Raw genomic sequence first — 13,575 nt, forward strand, 5'->3', positions numbered from 1 at the left:
GGCCATGTACTAAGAGCCCTGTAAGCTCTTTGAGGATTAGCTACATAAGAGGGATGCAACCTAATATGCAAAGGAGTTCCTGTTGCAAAAGAAGCCCTGATAGTATTTGGCATACTTGTTTTCATCCCATAATGTGGGAGTTGGTTGTAACTTGTAGCCCATGGAAACATACGCCAAGGAGCCATTGTTAACCTTGACTCACTCACATGCATTTTTTCTACACCTTATATATGTTGCAGGGGTTAGGGAGAGAATGATAGCATAGTGCTGTTCTCCATGTTATGTATTGCATGCTGGGTGGTGGTGGGTGGTGTTGTGTTATGTTATGGCATAAAAATGAGCAAATATTGAATGTGGACTCTCAGTGCTCCTGCTACACGTAAAGTGGTCATCAGCATTTGTACAATTAACGTATGGCTCTCTATGTAATGTCCAAGATCTGAGGCCCTACGGGCGCATACAGTTCCTATAGCTGAGTGCTATGGATAGAATTCTGCAAACACACACTGGATGCTTTCTTTGCCGGCAATGGGGAGCTCCATTCATGCACACCAAGCTACCCCTGAAGCTGTATAATGTATTGCAATGCACACATGAAATTCTTGTCCATACAGGCTTTTTAACAGATTGGACAGCTCTGGATGTACTTTTTCTCCCGCCCTTAGCAAAGCAGCTGCCAGAGAGGTTTGACTTTGATTCTGGTTGTATATTAAGCCATATACAGATGTATGTAAGCAGGAGTCACCACAGCCTTTTCTCCTGCTCCTGACAGATTCACTTAGCATTGGTCTACAACTGATTCCATTATCAGTCTCCTCACCCCCGCCCCAACGCATACTTTGTATGAGATACCCATTTTGACATTTAAGAAGAGAATGACTGCAGATTTATACCCTGCCCTTCTCTCTGAATCGGAGATTCAGAGCGGCTTACAATCTCCTTTATCTTCTTCCCCCACAACAGACACCCTGTGAGGTGGGTGGGGCTGAGAGAGCTCTCCCGGAAGCTGCAAATGGAGGAGAGGGTAATCAAGAGTTCACACACTTAACCACTACACCAAACTGTCTCTCTCACCAAACTCTTTAAGAAAAGTGTTAATTTGTTACATTACCAAGATAGAGAAATTCCAAAATCCAACAAATCAAATCAACTTTTTAGAATTTTGCAAAAAAACCTTCCAGAGAGATGAAGGAGGAGACTTTGTAATGACAGAAGTGCCAGCATACCAGTACTGTGCCCAGCTGACTCAGAAGAATCAATTGGACCAACCTCAGTTCTGCATGTAGAAGAACTGATAAGACCATGGCCAATGAGCTTCTGGAGAACAGAGGACTCTGTTGCTTATCTACATCTGCATGTGCCTCCAGACTTCAGTGCTGTATGATACAACTGGCCCTCCCTAACCACAAAAGCAAAAGTTTGCAAAAATTAAAGCCACTACACATTATTGCTTTGTAAAGCTGGGACACTTGAAAGGCATCAGACTGGCAGAAAAGCTTTGATCGCTAAAACAACGAATGCAGTTAAAAATATATGCTTTAAGGGCAAGTGCTAACTCATCAGAGCTAAAGCTATTAAGATGGCAGCGTTCTACAGACTTTTCTTTCATCATTCAAGTAGATTGATCCCTGTAACAGTGAAATGAACAGTACATTTAGTTAAAACAAACAATAATTTGATTTGGTAACCCTGTGCTTTATAGAACTGCTTGAAACCTTCAGCCAAAGCTGTTTTCCAATGGGCATGATCCAAACAAAGTCATTTCTCATGGGAAACACTGAGAGTTAAAATATGCTGAACATTGCCTGGAGTTATTTTTTTCCCCCCCAAATTGACAAAATTAACCTGGCTGCCATGTGTAAACTCAGGCTTCATGCAAGAATAAAGTTAAATAATAATTTCTCCAATTCATTCACAGTTCAGCAATAAAAATATATTACGTACTGCATTTACAAAGGTGAACGCAAACAGCGCTGTTATGTCAGCCAAGATGCTGGAATCCCAGTATTCTATACTGTATCCAAGTTTACCTGCTGTTTTGCTTACTTGCATTTAGCAATGAATTAAAACTGCAATAAGAAAAATGTTTCGATCAGATTATTATTATTTTTATATGCAAGTCATGTTGTTTTTCAGATTAAAAGTTAGTTTCCAATCTTGGCAATTCAGATGTCCTAAGTCTTCAGTGCTTTGGCATTGTTCACAGTGGTATTCATTCACTGAAGTAGTAACAAGTGGCAAGCTTTTCATTTATTCATGAGGAGTACTTATTGCCAACACTAGAGTAACCGCATGGTTTGCAACATTGAACTGGCTTAGGGAGTGTGAATGCCGTACTGTGATTTCTTGGCATGGTACATCTTGGATAGTTAGATCAAGAATTCAGTGCCCTGATGCAAGAGAGGGGGCTGCTTATTAACCATACTTGGGAAATTCAAAGCCAGTCTCTGGGGGGGGGGGGAACCCTGACGGCTAACCTGTTTCTGACATTCTTCAAATGAACAGCTGTGCATTCATTCTCATGGGCTTCAGGCCTGCACAGAATCATGACTCAGAAACATCTAAAACCTAATTCTAGACGTTTCAAAATCTATGCCCTATGGAGGCACACCTGATGTACAGGCACCAGTCTTCATAGCTCTTATGCTTTCGGGAGCAAATTCTTAACTACTGCTAGTTCTACTCTAAGTTGCCCCTTAACTTACAATGTGGCACCATGCACTGGTGGATTAAAGGCTCCTGTGCTGTTTCAGATCCTGGGTAAAGGGATAATCTTGTTAATTGCAGTTAATGCTCCAACCACCGAAAACATTAACCAGGGTTAAGATAAGGGAAAGTGTGCAGAAGTGTGTATATCTTAAATTTGGCTCCTACTTTGTTACATATGGTTCACAGCTAATGTTCCATTTGTACCAGCCCAATATGGTTTAACAGTGGATGACTGGCTTAAATACCACACACAAAACTGCAAAGTGTTAGTCAGAGAGAACTGCACAAAAGAAGTACATACTCAAATCTGAATATCCAATGGTTCACAGAAACGGAATAGGGTTTTTTTAGTATCTTATAGCAACTTCAGGCAGGCTACTTAAAAAAAAAAAAGCTTTTAACAAATTCTCCAAACCTTAGACAAAGTTGGAAGTCATTCATGTGCTTTTAAGTCAAGACAATTTTAACAACATGTATAGAATATAATCACATTTTCACTTTCTATAGCTTTTTTTTTGTGTTCACAGGGAACTTTTCTATCTAAAGCCAACGTACCAGCTTTAAAGACTTGCAAAGATATAGGTATATTGTTGTACTCAGAAAAGATGCCACAACAACAGTTTGTAAAATATATACTAGTTACAGAGGTTTTGGCATTATTGAGTCTTCCTGCATGCCAACTCCATAATAAACTGAAAAGCCCTGGAATCAACTAAAAGGAAGCAGGACAATACATCACCCAAAGGCCAGTCCTTATCCCCAAATTTCAGCTGCTCAAGAATCGGCCTCAACTTTTCCTTAACATAAAATAAAATTCAGTAGTTCCCAATAGGGCTAGTGTAGGTGGGACAGTAAAAAATGCTCACACTCCCATCCACTCCCACACTATCTTGCTAATGCTCTTGGACTGCATTCCAAGAAGAGGAGAAGCCTGGACAATGGATGATTAGGAAGATGTTGTGTGGATGCTCCAAACACATACACATACCACTGTGCAGTTTAGAAACCAAGATGGAGAAAAATCTTGTAAATGCAGCCTCAATCTAATTAATATCTGGAATTTGCTTCTGCAGAAATGTGCTTAGGATACATAAAGTAGGGGGAAGTGCTTTCACATTATTAAGTGCTAGACTAGATAGGTGCTATTTCCTACTAGGATTGACTTCTCTCTCACACAGGAAGAGGCAAGAAGAAGGAAATTTGAAGTTACTTTTGTGCTTGACCTCCCTAGTATTATTCTGGGGATGAAACACAGCACATCCCACAAAGGTAGCAGAAATGAAATCAACATGGTAAGAAAATGTGCTTTCAGACAAAGTTCCGAAGACTGGCAGCCTCTTAAAATCCTCTCCCCTTTGACAGGAAAGGAAGGCAGGGCTATATGCCCAAACCTTCAGCTTCTCAAGAGTCAGCCTCCAGTTTTTCTTACAGGTAGGGCTGGTACCAACCAGTAGGCAATGTAAGTGGCTGCTTATAGCGGCATCCCGCCACAGGGGGGCGCTGGCTGGGGCAGACTCTTGCAGGCTGGGAAGAGGAAGAAGCACCAGCTTGGAAGAAGCCGGTGGTATGGGAAGCTGCAACCAGCCTAGCTGGTTGAAGCCCAGCAGCAGCACCAGAGGCCGAAGAGCAAGTTGGAGAGGAGCACAACTCGTGAGGTGACTGCCCGCGGTGCTCCAGGTGGGTGACGGCAGCAGCAGGGGAGGAGGAAGGGGCTGAGCAGGGGTGGTGGGGCGACATGGGCAGGGGTGCCTTGCCTGTGGTGCTGAAACTCTGGTGCTGCCAATGCTTACAGGAACAGGTTACGACTAAAACTAATTCACAGGCTTTTGCAGAATATTGGCTGTCCACATGGTCATGGATTTAGAAGTTAGCAGCCAGCAATAAGTTCTGTGAAAACAGCCACGTCAAAAAAACATAAGGCGAGGGAAAATGTTTAAGTCTAACCTGCTTATGTTAAGCTGTGTGCTTAGTGGGGGCTTTATTTTACTTACTAATGTTTCATTTAGCTACTTAGAAGAATTACTAGTATGCAGATACCATGAGTAATTTGGAAAGAGAATTTTGCATGTTGAATGCTTTGCAAAAATGAGAACTGGCTTAAACTTAAAAGCATGGGGAAGTAGATCTACTCTTTAAAATGGGATGGGGGTGGGACACGCTACAGATTTTGGACATGTCTCCAAATAAACTTATGACAACAACTCTCACTTGGTTCCTCTGAATTGTAGCTCTTTAGCAGAAAACATTTTAGCTAGTTATTCTCACCCTGCCCTCGCTCCATAGCACAAGCCAGACACAATATGCTCAGTTTGGATTTGTTTTTGCTAAAAGCTACGGTTTTAGTTTTAAGTTATTGCACACATTCTAGCCCAAAGATGCTAGACAAATGCTTTGAATTAGTAACTTACAACAAGACTGCTACCATTATTAACTGCTCAACACTGCAAAACTTCTAATATATACTTCTAAGGCTCCTTTTAAAATAAGGGCTAAGTATACAGGTTTTGCAAGAAATGACACTAACATACACAGAGAGAGAGAGAGAGAGAGGCAGACATCAAGAGTTTCCGTAAATTACGTTATGATGTATATAATCCATGCAGATACTGAGTGCAGCTGTATACCATAGGAGTTAATGCAAAACTACCACCCATTCAGTGGATGTGGATCACATAATATAGTAGTGTTGTTAACTGTTGAAACGTGGATGGTTTTTTATAAAAGTTACAGAGGGCTTCTTGTGGTGGTACTCATCAGTACAGAGTACCAACACCCTTTGGGGAGCTCTCCCAAGTCCTGAGGAGGAGAATTGGTAGAAATAGGTGCAGTGTTACATATGAGTACTGGCACTTTTTAAAAAACACAAAAAAGCACTGACAAAGGCTTGAATCAGACATTAATCCAAACCTTGATTTGCGCTGTAACACAGAATTCAAACCAAGGCTTCAGAATTTAAAACATACAGGGAAGCCACGGTTTACACAGAACAGCTTGCCTGGTTTAAGTCTTAGCCTACTCAGCACTGCTAGTTTCTAGGCTTTGTTGGCAGAACACTAGCTGTAATTACGATGCATCCATTTTTAGCCACTGTATCGAACTATAGTTTGCACAAACCAAGGGTTCTGATTATGGCTTGACCATCACTCACAAACCATGGCTTGTCAACTCAGACATTACAATGAACCATAGCCAATCATCCTTAATCATGATCTGGCATGATGTCTGCCTTAAGCTATAATGTTAAGGTCTGGGTGTTACAGTGACCAACCTTGAAGGCAAAGTACGCGATCACAAGTGATCGTTTAAGACCAGGCAATTAATTACTGAAGCACTTGCTGTAATTTTAAAAAAGGTAGCACCACCGCACCTTACAAAAGGTAAAACAGGCACAGGACTGAGAATTATTATGCTTTTTCAAAACACAGCCAGAATTCACGTATCCATTACATGCCATTAACGTTACTTCTATTTGTAAGCTCTATATTAAATGTATAAAAATATTATCAATAGATATAATTAAAACAAATCAATATTTTTTTAAAAAAAATTCAGAATCCCCTGCTGAAGTTTACAAGAGGATACATGCTTTATTTTAAATAAATCATAGGTTAGCATGAATGTACCATGAAGTCAAATCAAAAGGAAGTATAATACATTTTTTTCTTCTCTAATAGCATACACAGCTATTCTTATATATTGTATTCATTGTGCGATAAAAATTTAGGAGAATGTGTTTTTTTTTTAAAAAAAAAGATTATTTGTAATTTTGAACACCAATGCTCTCTCTGGGTATTGTTCGTTTTCTCAAACACAAAACAGAACATATGTACAAGTCAGTGTAAGAAAAGCCTCAATTTAAATACAAGAAACTGAACTGCCTTTAAATTCTACAGCACACGTAGTTTGGCAATGTAGGGGTATATCCTTTGAACACACAGCTAAAAGTACTAGACGGTAACCAAGCTATACCAATATTGGCATCATTATGAAGGGAACCATTTCCCACCCCAAAACACTCTGTTCATATGATGCACTTTTCTGGGAAAGAGGTTATACACAGTAAAAGCTGGTAACTTTTTGATAGAAGACATTCATTTGATTAAGAAAATGTGGAATGGCACTATTCATTAGTTTTATTGACATAACATAAATATAAGAAAAAGGCTCCATAAAATAATTAGCATTTTTCTTTCTTTTCCAACATAAAGTGCTAAGAAACATTGGTAAAGAAGGCCGGAGGCTTCTTTTTGTTATTTTCAGAAGTAGTGTCAACCCAAGTCTGATTGGAAAAAAATATATATACACCTTACAGACTTTCTGCTGTTTCAAGCGTCAGAATCCAATTTCACAGAGTTTTCGTGCTGATCTCCTAAGCTCAGCCGCAAATCATTTGGGCAGCCTGGGGTTTCACCTTTGACAGCCAAATGTATGACTTTCAACCACTTCTGCTTCAGTTCCTCATTGTCTGCAGCGAAACTGTGCACAGACTTGGACTGGGTGAGTTTGAAACTGTGAGGGAGGTCAGCACTTCGCGGAGTATCATCTACTATATAGCCCAGCAATGGAATAGTAGCCAGTGCTTTTACATCCTAAACAAACAGAAACAAAAATCTTGAAACAAAATCTAAGCTTTTGGTGAAAGGTAAAAGAGAAGTTCCTGTATTACACGAATTTAAATTGTCAGATGAGCAAGTTCTGAAGTAAATCAAAATGCAAGATTTCAATTATTTGCCTACCCACCAGGCAGGAACTGGAGGTGAAAAAGTTGTATTGAATTGGGGTCCTTAGGAAGAGGGAAGAACCACACATACATACAGGACAAGGAATGTGGCAGAAGCAGAGAAAGCTTTTCTCCTGCCAGGTCTCCCTTTCTCACAATATGAGAACTCATGGGCACTCAATGAAATTGCTGTGCAGTCGGGTTAGAACGGATAAAAGGAAGTACTTCTCCACCCAAAGGGTGATTAACACATGGAATTTACTGCCACAGGAAATGGTGGCGGCTGTAAGCATAGACAGCTTCAATAGGGGACTGGATAAGCATATGGAGTAGAGGCCCATCAGTGGCTATTAGCACCAGCGTATTGTTGGAACTCTCTGTCTGGGGCAGTGATGCTCTGTATTCTTGGTGCTTGGGAGGCCACAGTGGGAGGACTTCTAGTGTCCTGGCCCCACTGATGGACCTTCTAATGGCACCTGGTTTTTTGGCCACTGTGTGAAACAGTGTTGGACTGGATGGGCCATTGGCCTGATCCAAAATGGCTTCTCTTATGTTCTTATGTTCTCATCTGAACAATCAAAGCTTATCATACCTTCCACTGAAAACAAGCACAGGATGACCAGAGGGAAGCAAAATAATTACCAAATTTCCTAGAACAGGTTCTCAAACTCAGGATCTATGATCAGCCAAAAACTTCCTTGTATTTTGGGAAATGGTAATGAAGAAGGAAGAAAGAATGGAACCAGAAGCACAACAACTTTTTAGTGAGATGCACGGTTGCTCACAAAAACTTTTCATCTATGTTAATGTATTATTCTTTTAAAAAATCAGATAATTCTACATATTCTTGTTTTCTCCTTCCTACATACCTGTGGTGCACCGTACATGTACAATACAAGGGCTTCCTGCTTAGGAATCACACACCAAGCCTTTTGCCAAGTCTTTGATTTTTCCATGTATTGCAGAAAGCTACAAATCACACTGTTTCCAGATACTTCTGCTGATTCAATCTGTAAGGGTGCAAAAAAAAAATGTTATAGTATTATCAGTGTTGCTGGTTTATAAGGTACAAATGTGCTCAGACATATAGAAGAAGACATTGGATTTATATTCTGCCCTCCACCCTGAATCAGAGTGGCTCACAATCGCCTTTATCTTCCTCCTCCACAACAAACACCCTGTGAGGTAGGTGGGGCTGAGAGAGCTCTCCCAGAATCTGCCCTTTCAAGGACAGCTCTGGCTGACCCAAGATCATTCCAGCAGCTGCAAATCACAGCAAATGGTTAAGCTAAATCAGAGGAAAATGTTCCATGATGCTGTTGTTGTGACAGTTGAGAGAGAACTGAACAGAATCACACTTCTCTTGACCCTTGAGTTATTTATTGAAGGCACTAACTTTACCAGCTCTCAAGTTACAAATATCAGTAAAACACTAAAATATAAACAGAGCCATAAAAGCACCTGTGATGAAATGCCTTCCTTGCTGGAGTTCACTTCTAAAAGAAGCTGTGGAAGTCAGCTTACAGCTCACAAGGGCAGCAGACTGCTCTCGCTCTCTCCCCTTAACCACAGAGGAGGGAGTCATTAGCTAGAGAGGCAGAATGAAAACAGGAAGTTCCAGACATGCTTTGGAGCTTTTCTTCCCAGACTGCTCTAGGAAAAAGGTGACCAGTTCTGGGGAGGGGTGTTGTTTTGAAATATTTCCCCACTGAGGGAGAAAGAGGGTGGAGAGAGTGCTGGGCCCTCAAGGACAGTAGACCTCTGGCAGGTGGTTATTTTGAAAGACCATGCAGCCTGTTGGGAAGATGCAGATCTCTCAGGTGATCTCTCAGGCCACAGACCAAACTTTCAACTTTCTAAGACTAAATATGCCTACACTGGTTGAGACATCTAGCTACGGTATATGTTAGAGGAGGGAAAGGAGGATTGCCTTTATTCCAAATTTCTTTTGTTTCCACTTTGCTGAAGGGGTCAAGATTCTGTTCCTCTTGGCAGAAAGATCCCAAAAGGACAGTGGTGGCAGTAATACCCTAAGTGGCAGGAAGTGGGATAGCTCTCTCTAGGAGTTGGCAATCCAATGGAGGGAGTGGGCAGAATGGGGTCTGCAATGCAAATTGGGCCAGTTCCATCACACCACCTATTAAAAGCATCATATAAATAAAAAGCAGAATAGCCTAGCTAAGTTTTTGTACTCTCCAGGGAAAAGATAGAAATTTGTACAATATTCTAACTTTGTTGCATTAAACTCAACACACTGAAACAATTCTTTCAATGCCATCACCTCCAAGATTCCTCTTTTTTTCTTTTCTTCGCTGTCTGTGCACCCTGTAATGATGTGGTAGCAATCTTTGCAAACCTTGTTCTGTTTACCACCATCATACTCAAGATGAGCTTTGTAATCTGAGCACTTCCAACAAACCACCTAAAGAAGAAGAAATATAAAGAGAATTATTCTGAAATCATTATGGTTTCTATTCACCTGTTTGACACACTGCTTTTTAAAACTGGGAATGTCTATTTCATAGAACCACAAGTCTAGGAACTTCTATTTATTTTCCTGAGGCCACATAACAGCCTTCATCATTAACTCACATAAAGCAAGACCACAGAGAACAAGAACAGTACACCTTTAACTAGGGTTAAAAAACCCCAAACGCTATAGGTAGAATGAAGCCAGCCCTTTCTTTCTTGTGGAACAATCTACATGTCCTTTTGTTTTACTTAGACTTGTAGCAAAAGTAATTAACAGGCAACTTTTATTACCTTTATTGGCTTCCCACACAAATGCTATCCAGACCAAATAGTCTTCCAATTTATTATACTATTTTGCCATTTGAGCCTAACTTTGTACCAGTTAACACTCTTAACTCACCATATGTATTTCAGCTCACTGTATCCCATCCCTTGTCTGAAGAAGTATGCATGCATACAAAAGCTTACATTCCGAATAAAACTTTGCTGGTCTTAAAGGTGCTACTTAAATTACTTTGTTCTACCCTCCCTAAGAATGGAAAGAGAGCAGACAGTCCCACAGTCTGTTCCTTTGAATGCTCAGTTAAGGCCTAATGTAACATCTACATTAGTCTAGATCAGTGATGTCAAACATACAGCCCATTGGACAGAACTGGCCCATCCAAACCTCTTATCTGGCCCACAAGCAACAAGTCATTACCTGTACTGCCAGATGACAGAAACTGTGAATTATGTCCCTATATACTATCCCAGTGGTAATAAGTTACAGGTGGTAGAAGTGGGAGGGTAGACATCAGAGAGATACGTTAAGGAAATACTGTAGGAATGCTAATGTTTTAAGCATGTTTGTATTTTAAAAAATAATATCATTAATTGGGTTTGCCTGTGTCCTTTATAAAGTTTATATACCTGACATTACATTTTATGGCACACCTGGCCCGACAAAGTGACATTTATGTAGGATCTGGCCCTTGTAACATATGCATTAGACATCTCTGGTTTACATAATGTGACTAGGGATGAACAAAATGCACTGTATATCAAGGTACTTATAACACACATGCCTCAAATAAGTAAGTCAAACAATATAATTTGCAACGATGGTCTCCAGCCTTTACACATACACACACAACAGCCAGGCATAGAAACCACTGAACTGGAACCATGTCACTAAAAGTCAAGTGACGGTGGAAGGAAGAGCCAGAATTATGACCTCAGAAGAGGAGAGGAAGGACTCTGCACTTCAGTGCGAATGGACTGAAGGACTTGTCTGGCAGAGGTAGAAATACAAGGCAAAGAAGAACTTCTGCAGGTATGAAGTACGGTATCTCTGAACCTTCCTGTACTAAAGAGGAATCCCTTCACCATCCTGCTGCTCCTCTTAGGAGGTGTGATGCTCTGGCTCCCCAGGTATGCACATGGGCACAAGGTCCTTTCAAATCTAGCAATAGCAATTCCATTGTTTGTTTGTTTTTGCCATCACAGCTGACTTATGGAAACCATGTGGGGCTTTCAAGGCAAGAGACATTCAGAGGTGATTTGCCATTGCTGGCCTCTGCATTACGACCTTGGACTTCCTTAGTGGTCTCCCATCAAATACTAACCAGAGCCAGGACTTTTTTTTTTTTTTAGCAGGAACGTACAAGAACACTGTTCAGGCTGGCTTGGGGTCAGGGGGTGTGGCTTAATGTGTAAATGAGTTCTTGCTGGGCTTTGTCTACAAGAAAAAAGCACTGACAAGAGTCAACCCTGCTTTAACTATTGAGATCTGATGAAATTGGGCTAGCCTGGTCTAGGCCAGGGACCAATTCCAAATCAGATGATGAGTTCCATTAACTCACCTAATGGTCCTGACACACTGGATGAAGATTAAGAAGAAGCTGTAACAAATATCAACACTTAGGCACCTTGTCATGAGCTAATGAAACTTGAACACCAAACTCCTTTGCCCTTGTGTGCTTAACTGCATGACTAAAAACATTCACTCTACCTCATTAGTGACTGGAATCAATCCTCAAAACAGAAGAAGAGAAAATATTCCCAGTGTTTAGCACAAATCCTCTGAATTACAGTAGTAAAGACTATTCAAAGCATTGTGGGGAGGAAACTCCTCAAGGCTAGCTTACAACTAGATGTACACTTCTTAACTTATCAGTTGGAAGATCAAACACCAGCACTTGGACCTGGGTGGGAAAAATCAAAACAGGCCAATGATGTTGCTCACACCCTTATGTCACTTCCAGGGAAAACCTGCATGTGACAGCAGGTAGCTCTAGGAATTACCAGAAATGTTATGGATGTCATCAGTTCCCCACCATGTCCCTGCCCACAACCTTCCTGCTGATGCTTGGCAACCCTACCCCTAGATCATCCCCTACTTCTTCCTTGCTCTCTGCAGATACCTCCTCTGGCCATGGAGACTGATGGCTCCTTTAGCCTTACCATTGGCCCTCCAGCACAGAAGCCCACTGGAAACTGTCTTGGTGAGATTAATGGCCAGTTCACTCCTGTGAACAAGCCTTGTAATCCAGCAGTTTAAGATGCAGAAAACTGTTAACTAGCATCTGTGCTAGCAGCCTGGCTTGTAAGATCAGTGAGTGGGGAGAAGAGACATGACTCATGGCCACCTAGGAGCTCACTAAAGACATGAAGAGGAGGAAGGGGAAAGGTGGGTGGAAATGTTGCTTGGGACGAAGTTATCAAAACAAAATGCACATGGGATGAAGTACAATCCTGCTTCCCACAAATACCAGATAACAAGCATTAAAAACATTTGCTAAAGGAAGGAAGTTAACAAATAATTTGCTGTAACACCCACAAGGCTGCTCTGTTTGGGATCACAGAGTGGAGCTTCTGTCCACTTTTTGACCTTTTGTGCTATGCAAGCTGCAATACGTGGACACAGCCACTAGATGGAGTTTCTGAACAAGTCTTTGGCTAGGTTCAGGTGGGGAGCTGTGTTGGTCTAAAGCCGGGATGCCCAAACTGTGGCTCGGGAGCCACATAGGGCTCTTTCACACATACTGTGTGGCTCTTGAAGCCCCCAGTGCCCTGTCAGCCAGCTTGCAGAAGGTATTTCTCTCCTTAAATCACTTCTCCAAGCCAAGTCAGCCAGCAGCTTGGAGAATACATTTAAAATTAAAGTTGCTTCTTTCTACCTTTTCCTCCCTCCCCATCTATTTTCCTCCCTCCCTCCTCTCAAACACCTGACATTCATGTCTTGTGGCTCTCAGACATTTATTCTATGTGGCTCTTACATTAAGCAAGTTTGGCCACCCTTGGTCTAAAGCAGAAGAACAAAGTTAAGGTCCAATGGCACCTGTGGAGAAACGCCATTTTACGCTATAGTTATATGGGAATTGGCAGGAAGAGGCCATCAAACTGGAGGCAGGCTTCGGCCTAGTCTCTTCCTCCTCCCCCCCTCCCCTCCGGTCTGGAAGCAGCAATTCTGAGGAGGCCTCCTAGAGAGGCAGGAAGTCTTTCAGGCTAGTCTCCCAGAAGGCTGCAGGAGGGAAAACCAGTTCCTGGGCGGGAACTGGGTTTTATATTGAAGATTTTGGGCGGGAAAGCCCAGAGTTAAAGGTTGTCAGAGGAAGCTGATAGTTCAGTTTGAGTTAGGCTTTGAGTTCAGTCAGTTGGGTGGATGAGTCTGTCTGTGCTGGATGGTATGGCCA

General features: G+C 41.6%; 1 protein-coding gene across 4 annotated transcripts in view; it reads right to left on the reverse strand.

The window, feature by feature from the left end:
- Nucleotides 1–6,271: 6,271 nt before the first annotated feature.
- FGD4 (FYVE, RhoGEF and PH domain containing 4) overlaps nucleotides 6,272–13,575 on the reverse strand; it is a 180,961-nt gene continuing 173,657 nt past the window's right edge. For all 4 annotated transcript variants that reach the window (XM_060245701.1, XM_060245704.1, XM_060245703.1 and 1 more), the window contains exons 15-17: nucleotides 9,711–9,851; nucleotides 8,299–8,439; nucleotides 6,272–7,298 (exon numbers count right to left, since the gene is read on the reverse strand). In XM_060245701.1, coding sequence (XP_060101684.1) covers nucleotides 7,035–7,298; nucleotides 8,299–8,439; nucleotides 9,711–9,851 — 546 coding nt within the window. In that variant the 3' untranslated portion in view covers nucleotides 6,272–7,034. The remainder of the gene's footprint in view (nucleotides 7,299–8,298; nucleotides 8,440–9,710; nucleotides 9,852–13,575) is intronic.

Source organism: Heteronotia binoei, chromosome 8 (assembly GCF_032191835.1).
Source record: "Heteronotia binoei isolate CCM8104 ecotype False Entrance Well chromosome 8, APGP_CSIRO_Hbin_v1, whole genome shotgun sequence".
NCBI lineage: Eukaryota > Metazoa > Chordata > Lepidosauria > Squamata > Gekkonidae > Heteronotia > Heteronotia binoei.